The 13,035-nt window shown below is 41.6% G+C and overlaps 1 protein-coding gene across 1 annotated transcript in view; it reads right to left on the bottom strand.

Annotated features, from left to right (window-relative positions):
• The window catches only part of PCOLCE2 (procollagen C-endopeptidase enhancer 2), a 70,657-nt gene extending 57,865 nt beyond the window's left edge, over positions 1-12,792 (bottom strand). Inside the window, exons 1-2 of the mRNA XM_028099192.2 lie at positions 12,636-12,792; positions 11,516-11,624 (exon numbers count right to left, since the gene is read on the bottom strand). Coding sequence (XP_027954993.1) covers positions 11,516-11,624; positions 12,636-12,718 — 192 coding nt within the window. The 5' untranslated portion in view covers positions 12,719-12,792. The remainder of the gene's footprint in view (positions 1-11,515; positions 11,625-12,635) is intronic.
• Between the last annotated feature and the right edge of the window lie 243 nt (positions 12,793-13,035).

Below are 13,035 nucleotides of genomic sequence, written 5' to 3'. Positions count from 1 at the left end.
CATCTTTAAGGACTTACACCACAATAGCGGAGCTGGTATTTGAACACAGGCAGTCTGACTCCAGCAATTACACACTCTTAACCACTCTATCATGAGGTGTCTCTGTTAGGAATAAGTGAATAAATTCACTACTCTATTTGTGTGGCTGGCGGGGACTATTCTGGTGATTTGAGGCTCCAGAGGTGAAGTGAAGTCCCTATCTCTAAAGATAGAAAATTATTCTCAATTTTTAACTTACAATCCTTTCTCTGTTTCTAAACATCCTAGTTTCAAAAGTTAAGGGGCACTCTTGGTTGGTGCTGGGGTGGGAGGTATTTGGTTGAGGGGACATGGCTTGAGCAGAAGCAGGGAAGGTTTGGAAGTACTTCTGTGGACAAAGTCTTATGAAAGATCATATTTTAAATGAAGAAAGGACATAGTGAGTAGGAGCGGGTATTTCCAATGGGAGCTAGCCATGCCCCAAAGGGATTACCATCCAGCTTAAAACGCACTGGCTTGTAGACAAGTTCCACACAAACACCACCCTTTTATGCCTTATTACAGCCCTAGAAGAGAGGTTTAAAAAAAATAATCACTACCACCACAGTTTATGAGTGCATGCTTATATCAAGCACCAAGCCAAGGACCTTTCATCTACTATCTCCTTCGATCCTCACATAACCCCTACAAGGCAGGTCTGACCATAATAACCAACTTTGGAAAGTTCTGGAAACTGCATCACATACCTAGTAAACGGCTCAACAGTATGTCAGTATGACTCTCCAATAACCATTCTTCTAGTCACTGAGTAGTACCACGTTTACGACCCTTAACCATGAACCTTGTCACCCTGTGTCACTGTCATTCATCTCAGGGACATCTCCCTGACTAGGAAGAGCCTCCTTATCGCCTCCTGTCCTATTCAGGGATGCGGTTTTCTTTTCATTGCCGTCTCCGGGCCCAACCCAGCACCTGGTCTCTGGTAGGTACTTTAAAAATGGTTTTAATGAATTAATAAATTATGATATTTTTCAGAGAAGGTCAATCATAGCCTAGGGCTTTTAGAAAGTCTCTGTCTAGCAATTAGACTCCTATCAATTCATTTCTAGGAACAGTAAGCAGCAATAATATCCCCACTGGCTTCCCTGCGCCCTTCTTGTCAGCCTCAACCACGGAACAGCCCATCTCTGACCTCCCTCCACATTTTGGGAGACACTATTTTATTATGTGCAGTACTCAGGAGTGTCTTGGGGGTAAGGTGATGAAAGAGAGGTGATATTTAGTGGCAGAGCATGTGCTGGTTTAATTCCAACTCCCCACTCCTCTGTGGGTGTTCCATTTATTTTTAGATGTTTATACCGGTTTTCCAAAGACTTGCCACATTGACTGTCACAATCTAACAAATAATATATCTGAAGAAAACACTTCTATTCTCCAAAGTTCCTAGAGTAAGACATTCAAGTATACCCAAAAGAGCTGTTGCCACTGTTGTTAAAGCTGCTAAATTATAAGGTGCAACTATGTCAGATGAAGGTAGTGATTACATTTTCGTAGGATCAAGAAGCCATAATCCACACATAAAAAACTTCACTGTGCCAGAAGCATGGGACAGCAAAACTGTTCACAGGAACACTTTCCTACCTAAGCAGAAGAATGGGGGGGAGAAAAGAGAAACCTTGAGAATTAGGAGCCCCCTAAATGCTTCTCTGGGCTCCACCACAGAGCAACTAACAAATGAGAATTCTCTCTCTCTGTATTGTCAAGACATGATGAGATTTTAAGGAATCTGCAAATTTATGGAACGATTCTAATTTGCCCATAATTTCACATCATAAATTGAACTCTGGAGGTGGGCAAGGAATAAAAGTAATTCCATCAGTCTTTTTAATAACATTTTCCTTAAAATACTTTCTGGGTGTTTTACCTCTGTTAAATGCCTTCTCCATTTATATTGCTTTTTAACACAGAGGTTTTAAATGTGTTATTTTGGTGCTCCATTATTAAAGCAATGTTTCAGGAAAGAATGACTTTTTCATCATTAATATGTGTTATTAAAGATAATTTTCTTCAGAAAAACATGAAGACTGTTTTTATGGTTTCTCATTTTCTTCCCTCCTCATTAAGCCCTTTCTAAGGCTTCTATTTCACCCCCGCACAAAAAATACAGGCAGTACAAATAAGAGCATTTATAAAACATTAGGTTTTTAATCAAAAATGTATTTGATTTTCATGTGAAAGAACAAAGAAAAACAAAACAAAAACAAGCAACAGAGGTCCTTAAAAAACAAGAAGAAAACTAAACAAGTTTAGAAAAACTGGACTGAGGCCCCAATGGGAAAATGTCACCTACTTGCTTATTTATTTAGCATTCATATTCTCCCTGCTTCCCTGGAGGACTTAAGGGAGAAAGGAACAGGTTTTATTTAATTCTTCCAGTGTCTTATGAACTGAAACCTAACTGGGACAGTTTCAGTGCCCTAAGAATCACAAAGTATCTGAATTATACTCAATTAAAAAAAACAAATAGAAAACAGCTATAGTGCTCTCACCCCACTCATATTGTCCTCAAGCTTGGGTATGCATACATTCTGCTAATTATCACCATCTTGACTAAGGAATCAGATGTAAATAATATTAAGTCAAGCATGGGGTTAAATTACTATTCAAGGCAGCTGAAATAACCAAGTCTAGTCCAACAAATGTATATGTATGTTTAAAAAAACCCTCATAGTTAAGATCGGAATTTAAGTCTCTATATAATTCTAAATCCTACATGTAGTTTAAAGCCAGGAAATATGTGTTTAAAGCCAAAATTCCATTCCCCTATCTGTCCTGCTGTGGTTATGCCAGGGAAATAATAGTTACAGTAATTTTAGAACCCCTCGCCATACCCTTAGGTATAATTAAGTGACTTAAACGTTGAGTTCCTGTCTAAATCCACTATTTGTTTTCTCAAATTATATACCTAGCACTGATCTTAGTAGAACATCATTATTTGTTTCAATTTTCACACAACTCCATGCCCCACCACTGCTGTCTTTCTTCTCATGAAGAAAGTTTTTGGGAAAATATATATCCCCACCACATTTTCAATGTATCATTTCTTTAAATGTGAATGCCATTTAAACTTAATCAGGCTTTTGGAGGATGGATTCAGTATGATGACTGTCACATACATTAGTGGCACAATTACCCCCAAGGCAATGGTACAGGAATGCCCTTATATAATTGTTTATTCTCATATTTGGAAATATCAAGGCAGGTGCTATAAAACGGCCCTAGGATGTCAAACAAAGGACACTAACAATTTCTCAAGTCTTAGAGTAGCACAGATGTAAAATGGGTCATAACATCTTTTACTCTTTGCATGAGGCAATAATTATTTTCATTTACTTAATCTAAGGACTTCAATAATGAAAAATGTAACTAAGACTCACTCCACATGATCAGTTACTTATGACTTGCAGTGAGCATCACTGTCATTTACACACATAACTGCTACTGGTTTTCTTGTCTAACTACTCCATACCCGATTATAAACTCCTTGAGACAGAAACTCTGCCTTTCCTTTTTACCCCCCGGGCCCAACCCAATGCTTAGCTAATAGTAGATATTCAATAAGCATTGAGTGAACTGTCCTTTATTTGCTCAATAAGCCTGTAACAGTGCCTTTGTATCAATGGGTCAAAAAATTCTCTAGTCTTTTCATATCTTTGCAGGAATGACAATATTAGGAGTTCTTTAGACCTCAGTTTCCCTACTTGTAAAATGGGCATCCTGATATGTATCCCACTGACATCAAGGAATTGGATGGGAATGAAATAAAATGATACAATATATTTGAAGGTATGCTGAAAACCACACATTATTTTACATCTACAATCTATATAATAACTAGTATATTTAATTCCACCTCAATAGAAAAAAATAGTTATCAAAATGATCGTACATGCATTACCTGGGAGCCCAAAGATCTTCAACATGTGATAATTTGTGTTTTATCTTCTGCATGAATTAGCTAGATAAAGAAAATTTTGCCACACACTTCCAGTTTAAATGGGAGTGAGTCTACTCATTGCTATAATTGTTCTCGCATTTCTGGCAAAGATCTGTGACTTTCTGACCCTCCCACATTATTTAGTTCAGAGTTAAAAGAACCTCTGCCAAATTTTAAATTCCTCAAATGTTTGCTGATTTTTCTCAAGCCAGATTTCTACTGAAAATAATAACTGAAACCTTCAATAATTGCCTAATTTCAATACCTTTAAATTTGGGGGGGGGGAGGAATAAAGAAGAGATATAAATAATAAATACTTTGTAATTCAATAATGATCTGTAACAACAGGACAACATAAATGAAGTATCTCATTTTAAAAAATTTTTGTAGGGGCACTTGGGTGGCTCAGCCGTTAAGCGTCTGCCTTCGGCTCAGGTCATGATCCCAGGGTCCTGGGATCAAGTCCTGCATCAGGCTCCCTGCTCAGTGTGGAGCCTGCTTCTCCCTCTCCCACTCCCCCTGCTTGTATTCCCTCTCTTGCCGTGTCTCTGTCAAATAAATAAATAAAATCTTTAAAAAAAAAAAATCTTTTTGTAAATCATGCCCAGCTTTAAATCCAAGCACGAAATCATCTTCACCTTTATCTACATACCAACTGCTGTTTCTGTTAATGACAGCAACTGCCCAACACATTCAGATGTGATGTTTAGTTTTAATTTTGATTTAAAATAACAATTCCTACGTACCTATTCCAGGAGACTTCCCAGAAAGTTCTAGGCTTCCAGTTTCTTCTAATTTGTATAGTTGCTATAAACAAAGATTCAGCTGGTTCCACTTAACTGGCCATAACATAGGTAGCCCAAGTCAAACTCTGAATAGTTGCTTTCAGAAGGTATTATTTTGCTACTAATGCCTATTTTTTCCATTCAAAAATTGTGTCAAACCATCAATATGAATCTGTAATTCTACCATGGTATTATAAAATGAACCAGTTATGGATGAAAAGACCAAGGAACAGAAAAGGTGTTGGTGATTTGCTATGTTTGCAATGAATTTATAATGACACCATTAATGGAATGGAGATCTTTGTGTCAGGGATGCCTGTGGAGCCAAGAGGGCAAGGTGCCTGTTGAGCTTTATCTCACTGCCACTCAGAGCCTGGGGGGAACACATCTTCCCAGGCAGCTCCCCAAGTTCACATGTCCTACACATTCATCTGTGTGTCTCCAGCTCCTGGAACCATACCTGGTGGGTTCTTCATGAATCTGTCTTGGCAACATAACAGTGAACTACATCACACTGGCTCTGTTCTTGTTCACAATGGTCCACTCTCTCCTCCTCCACTTAGGGATCTCAGAGATCTACTGTCTCCTGCAGAGCCTTGTCCCATTGGACACACATGTACCTAGCAGGAGGACCACTGTGATAGAGGTCTGGGTGGTGGGTGTTATGTCAATACTTGGAGGTTCATTTCTTGCTGCAGGGCTTGGTATAGCTGGAGTTACTGGTTCTCATCCTTAAGTCAATTCAGGTGACCTTTGTCTCAACCCAGTCCTGCTGTCCTTCCAAACCTGCTTAGATCAACCACTGTTTTCCAAAGGATTATACATACCTTAGCTCTCAACCATACTTAACTCCTGCCCCCACCATCCATGTCAAAGAGGTTTTTTATGCAGAGGCCCCTTAAATTCCAGTTCCGAAAATCAACTCTCATAGGAAACTAGAAACCTTCAACCTCATCACGGATTACAAAATATTTAACAATTTCTTCACCCTCAAATTCTCTGTTTTAATCTCTAACCATACATTTTTGAGAATATATTCAGCAAAGTATTTTTTCATAGCAAAATTAATTAGTAAAACCTAAGACTGGTTGAGGTCACCAAGAGTTGTACCCAGAAAGATAAAGCTGAGTCAAGAGGCTTCAGTTCCAGTCACAATTTCAACACCACACAGAACAAGGGTCAGCTTCCCCACTTGCAAAGCAGAAGTACAACTAAGCAGCACGGAGCACGGTGTCCCCATCATATCTTTACATGAGTAAAATGAACCTCAAAAGTTCTCTGGAACAGCACTGTCCAAAGGAACTTTTTGTGTTGATGGAAATATTCATATTATATACTGTCCAATACGATAGCCCCTATCTACATGTGGCTACTGAGCACTTGAAATATGGCTAATGTGACTGAGACACTGAATTTGTAATTTAGCCAATTAAGTAGTCAATGTAGATAGTGTATGAGACAGTGCAGCTGTCCAATAGCTATGAAAATTTTAAAGTACTGTAATTTAAGAACAAATCTAAATTTCCAATCTATAGGCTATATTTCCATACCAGAAAGTCCATTACAATTAGCTAGGAAGTTTGGCTGTGACGACTAGTGCTCAACTTTTTCAAAGCATACAAATACTAACATTAGACTCTCGATCTCCTACTGATAAGATATAGCTCAAGGAAAACCATTTGGTGAGGAAAGCCACCTTGCTTGAAACACATCTCTAATCTGGAAGAATGGAATAAGAGGCAGGTATGGAGTGAGAGGCAGAATATTTCTTGCCAACTACTGGAACTCGAATTTTAGGGCCACTCTGAGACTCCCATTTTGAGGCACCTCTGCGAACTCTTTTTTTTATCAAAAGATTTTATTTGTTTATTTAGTGGGGGGAGTACAAGAGGGGAGGGGGAGAGGGAGAGGGAGAAGCAGACTCCCCACTGGGCAGAGAGTCCAAAGCGGGGCTTGATCCCAGGACCCTGAGACCGTGACCTGAGCTGAAGGCAGACGCTTAACCAACTGAGCCACCCAGGAGCCCCGACGCATCTCTGTGATGTTTAATAAAAGTGATATGAATCATCTCTGTGATGTTTAATAAAAGTGATATGAATCACGCATCTCTGTGATGTTTAATAGAAGTGATATGAATCACCCAGTAGAAACTCTATTCTTGGTTTACTAACTGCAGGAGTAGGAAAATGGACTGGATCGTCCACTTTGGGAAAGCCTTTAATAGACGGCCTTGGATGAGGCCACACCAGAGCTCAGCCCCATCTGGAGCAGCTACCAAGCAAGAATCCGAAGCCTGGTGTATCCAGCCTCTTGGCTGGTGCCACTACATCCTAACTGCACTCAGAACTGCTGAGAGAACTGCTTTGGGCAAAAAATTCCTTGTTTCTTCATCTCCTTTGTTACCGGCCTTGTCCAATCCACCGTCTTCTCTCTCCTCAATGCCACATTAGCTTCCTAATTGGTCTCCCTGTTCCATTCTTAACTCCCCACAACTCATCCTCTAGAGAGCAGCCACAATGACCTTTGCACATCGTTGTGCAACAGTCACCACCACCATCCATCTCCGAACTTCTTCATCTTCCCATAGTGAAACTCTATACCCGTTAAATACTACCTCCCCATCCCCCAACCCCTGGCAACCATCATTCTACTTTCTGTCTCTATGAATTTGACTACTCTAGGTGCCTCATATAAATAGAATCATGCACTATTTGTTCTTTTGTGATGGTTTATTTCACTCAGCACAATGTCTTCACGGTTCATCCATACTGGAGTATGTGTCAGAATGCCCTTACTTTTTTTTTTTCTAAAGATTTTATTTATTTATTTGAGAGAGAATGAGCAGAGGAAGGCCAAAGGGAGAAGAAGCAGATTCCCCGCTGAGAAGGGAGCCCAACGATGCGGGGATCCTCCCAGGACCCTGAGATCATGACCCGAGCCAAAGGCAGACTCCCAACTGACTGAGACACTCAGGTGTCCCTAAGGCTGAATAATGTTCCTTTGTACGTCTATACCACATTTTGTTTATTTGGCTACTGTAACTAATGCTGCCATGAACACGGATGTATAAATATCCGCTCGAGTCCCTGCTTTCACTTCTTTGGGGTATATACCCAGAAGTGGAATTGCTGGATAATATGGTAATTCTATGTTCAATTTCTTTTTCTTTTTTATTGAATTATAGTTGACATACAATGTTACATTACTTTCAGGTGTACAACATAGTGACTGGACAACTCTATACATCATGCTATGCAGCCACCATCTGTCACCACAAAACACTATTACAATACCATTGACTATATTCCCTGTGCTGTACTTTCATCCCCATGACTTACACATTCCTTAACTAGAAGCCAGTATCTCCCACTCCCCTTCACCCATTTTGCCCACTCCCCACTTCCCTCCCCTCTGGCAAATATCAATTTGTTCTCTGAATGTATAGGTCTGATTCTGCTTTATGTTCAATTTCTTGAGAAATACTTGCCACAGCAGGCTGCATCATTTTACATTCCCACCACCAATACACAAGGGGTCCAATTTCTCCACATCTTGCCAACACTTATTTTCTTTTTTTTATAATAGCCATCCTAATGGAAGTGAAGTAGTATCTATTTTATTTTCATAATGCCTTTACCACTACTTCATATTTCCTTTTTTGTTTATTTAAACATTAATTGCCTATCTCTCCAACCTAGAATGCTAGCTGCATGAGGCTAAGGAGTTTGGCTGCCTTCAGTTTGCTACTATAACCCAAATAGTACCCAGCGCTCAAAACACATTTGTTGAAGGGGCCACCAGCTTTACAGCTACCACAGTTCTCCTCTTTTTATGTCCCCGAGGATCTATGGGAGCTGGGGAGTTCCCTTCTGTTACTCTGACAAACCAAAGGACCGTGAAGAAGAATGAAGAAGACTTTTACAAATGCGTTAGTGCTATTCCCTATGAAATACAAAGAAATAAAAATGTTGTCAAACTAAGACCTTGAGAGCACCATGGCCTTTGTGAATAGCAGAGGCAGTAATTATAATGAGGAGAACTTGCTGGGCTTCTCTGGAAGTTCTTGGTGGCTACTCATGCAAACATAAAAGACACAGCCCCTTGGAAGAGAATAAACTCAACTGGCTAAGAGTGAAAACTATTAAGCTTTTAACTAGAAAAGCAAATTGTGTAGTCCTTTCTTCTACATTACCTATACTTTCTAAAAAAAGAAAAAATACTTTTTCTTTTCCAAAAAGGCTCGTATTTGTTACTCAACTTTATGAACATCACTTCAGGCAGTCTGAGGAAACCACAAATAAATATGTCACAGAGACTGCTTGTCGTCTGCCTGTTTTCCCTTCTTTCCACAGGTGATAGAAAACTTTTACTCAAAAGAAGACTTTTGAATTTTAGCAGAGCACATGGACACCTGAAACGAAGCCTTCCTTTCTCAGATTTCTTGCAGCAAGAAGTGGCCGTGTAACTAAGAACTAGCCAATGAAATGTAAGCAGTGAGTTGCATGTAATTAAGCACAATGTCCTTAAAGGGAGGACATACACTCTTCTTTTCTTCCTTTTTGTTGGCTGAAATGTAAACATGATGGCTGGAACTCCACCACACATCTGAGTATGGCAAAGCAGGGGGAGACAAAGATACAGAGTGCCTAATGGCTTGAAGCTGCCACACCAATCTTGGATTGCCTACCTCTAGATTCTCTTATGTGAGAGAGAACCAAACTTCTGTTACAGCCATTGTTGTTTTGGGTCTCTGTTCCCGGAAGCCCACCTAGTTCTGACTCACACAGAATCTCTTCAGCAAGATTACAGGAGAACCCAACACAGAAGTAATTCTTCCTAGATACAGATGACAAAGTAGATTGTTCCATAAAAGTCTGAGTTGTTTTGAGCTGATGCCAAGCCCAGCTTAGCCAGTGAGGTAAGGGGGTAGCAGTGATCTGCCATTTCGATCCAAGGGTCTGAAGGATTGAGAAGTCAATACCAACAATAATGAGGATAATGAAAATGATAATGGTGATGGCTAACATTTATTAAGTACTTATTACAATCCCAACACCGAGCCAAAGGGCTTTACATGTACTAACTCATTTTATCTTCACAACAATCCCGAGGTTTAAAAAAGATGAATCCTGGTCACACAATTTATGAGTGATAGAACGAGAATTTGAATCCAGGGAAGTTTGACTGCTGAGCCCATATGCCTTACCTTTATATTACATCCAAATAGAACATCCATTATACTTCCCTTCCCCCCACATAAGAATATGGTAGTCAGTCAGTCCTCTCCTGACACATACCACTCCTTTACCAAGGAAAACTTTCACTGGACACCCTTCACCCATCAAAGTTTGATGCCACACCAACAATTCCCATAATACCCTAAATATACAGCCAACCATGAATTTCTACTTGTAAGGTACATGACGCCTCTCAGTCATTAACTTCCTTGGACCATTTATAACTTAAAGCCATTAAATTACTATTGAAACACAACTATAATATGAAAACCAAGTTACATGTTTATTTCGAAGCCTTATTTCACATTTATGCTAATACCAATATTTCAAAGCTATTTTTTATGACTTATTCTCCCTGGCCCCATGTGTTGCAATAGCACAATGAAATCTGTACCAGTTTATCAGATAGTCAATATTTTATAGGAAAGTATCAAACATACAGGAGCCAAGCTTTATATTAAGGAGGGGGACCCCTCATATTTGCCTGTTTATGGGAATGCCTCACTGCAAAACAGGTTTCACTTTACATAAAGTTGGTCTTACCAAATGTCTGATCAAGTCAATTTACATAATTGTTCTAGGCCTCAGCTTCCCCATCTATAAAATGGGGATATAATAGTCACTTTCTCAGAGTGATTTCAAGGTTTTGGTGAGTTTATGCTTGTTAACTACTTGATGCAGTGTCTAGTACACAGTAAGTGTTCAGTGAAAGGTAGCTACTTTTAAAAATTACAATCAGTGGGTAGCACAATCTGACTGAATAAAGCTCTCAGTAAACCAATGTGTTCAATTACCAAACAACTTCCCAACAATGAAAAAATGAAGAAGACTCACTATCATACTGACTGGAAAGATGACTCAATCTAGCTGATTCTAAATCTAAACTCCTTTTTTAAGATGGCTGTCTGGAAATCTGACTTCTTGACTCAGTATCTATGTCATTACTAACCAGCATGGGCATTTTATTAGCCTTTGTTTGATATTTAGGCTTTCCCTCCCTACCACACAATTATTATTATTCTCTATTCATAGATTGCCTTTAGTGGTGGTTTTAAGTCAGGGACATTAAGTGGGATTTTTTTTTTTTTTCTCTTTTACCCATAGTGGGTATAAAGCAGTTAGTGATGAGCATTACCTTTGAAATTCTATTCCCCACTGGGAGACATTTGTGCAAGGCACAGGTAACAAATGGATTCTAAAAGTCATTACAACAAGCCTTTGAAAACAGCCTTAATTTTGAATCCATGAAACTCAACTGAATCAGGATGGGTTTTCAGAAACACATCTGCTTTATGAATTTATTCCTTCAACTGTTATCTTGTGCCCTTTCTAATCACTAATGCAGGACACCACTAGTTCTATTAATAAAAATCTCCCAAATAGTTGAGGTAAATCCAACATTTCACTATTCGGGCACTTGCCCCCTACCCAAATCCTGACACCAGAGGAAAAATGCAGCAGCCTTCCACTATTTCCAATACCCACTCCCAGGAGAATACCCTTAAAAAAATGCTTACTGTGATTTTCCAAGTACATTTGCTATTTGGAGGGTACACTCCAGGGAAACCTTCACTGCCAATAAATCCAGACTCTCCAGTAAGAATGCCGCCACATGTGAAAACAGGTCTGGTAAAATAAAAGAAGGAAACTTAATTTGAAACTGGGTCTAACAATCTAATGTCAACTTCAGAAAGGTTGTAGCTTCTTAATATGGATAAAGTTAATACTGATTAATAAATATTTGCACTATATAAGGGATGTGAAATACTTGCTAGCTCTTAGAATAATTACAGTCCAATAAAACATTCAGTCCAGTTGCCATCTATCTCTATCCTAATAACACAACATCTATTTACCCATCCATCCATAAGCAATCAAATGCTCCACGTAGTAGAAAGAGCTTATAGGAAAATGGTAAATGGAAAACTTAACTGGGGAGTGGAGGTGAGTGAGAGAAGTTGAGAGCTAGGCGAAGCACATGGTTTTAAAGACAGACAAGCAACTGATTAATACAAGAAAGTTTTCATTTCCTAGATGTAGAGAGGTGCCTGCTTCTCCTCCCCTTTTCTGAAAGTCATTGACCATGGGCAGGGCCTCCCATTTATAAAGGGAGGTTGCTGGTGATGGAGGTGGAAGAGGAGATGCCAAAGGTGGCCACGGGGCGGGTCCCCCAGCCCAGGTCCTGGCAGCTCTGGCGGAGGCTGGCGAAGAGTTAACTTTCTGGGAGCGGCTCCCCGCCCGCCGCGCGACTCGGGTTTTCCCCTTAGGCTTTCCGTCTCTGGGCCAAGCGTCCCGGCGGGGGAAAACAACTAATAAGCAAAGTGCACAGATTTGGGCCCTCGTGCCTCCCTCCGCCCGCAGAAGCACTGTGGGGGAGGAGGCGCCGGTCCACTTCAGCCCCCGCCACGTGGTGGTGCGGCCAGCGGCGGGGGCCTCGGGCAGGCCGGGCTGGGGGCGCGCGGCCGAGCGCTGGGGCAGCCCGCGCCGGGGCAGCGGACGCCGGAGCCCGGGTGAGCGCGGGGTGGCGCGCTGCGTCCCCGGGCGCCCCGACGCGGCTGGAGTAAAACCGCGGGCGAGGCTGCAGGAGAGCGGGAGGGAGGCGGGGAGAGAGGGAGCCCGGGCGGGGGGTCGCGTTACCTCTCCGGGGGCTGCTGCCGCGAGAGCTGCGCGGCCGCGGCCAGCAGCAGGCAGAGCGCGGCCCAGGCGCCCGCGCCCCTCATGGCCGGTGTAGACGCGCGCGGCTCGCTCCCACCCCGGCGCGCCCGCCGGTACACACACCGGGTCGCACCCCCCCCAAGCTCACCCTCCGGCACACACGGGCAGAAACACTGGCTCGCACGCCGCACACGCCCCGGCTCGCTTCCCCGCCCTATCTCTCTCTCTCTCTCTCTCACACACACACACACACACACACACACACACACACGCACGCACGCACGCAGCCGCGGGGCAGCCCAGGTATCCGGGTGTGCGCGGCAGGCGGGTGGGGGCGCTTTTTAAAGGCGATTACGGTGCTGGCTGACTTGACGCTTAATTT

The sequence above is a fragment of the Eumetopias jubatus genome, unplaced genomic scaffold (assembly GCF_037043125.1).
Source record: "Eumetopias jubatus isolate StellerSeaLion01/CBP00866 unplaced genomic scaffold, mEumJub1_p1.0 scaffold_1, whole genome shotgun sequence".
Lineage (NCBI taxonomy): Eukaryota > Metazoa > Chordata > Mammalia > Carnivora > Otariidae > Eumetopias > Eumetopias jubatus.
Note: the sequence above shows the minus strand (reverse complement) of the source record. Positions and strands in the feature narration are given on the sequence as shown.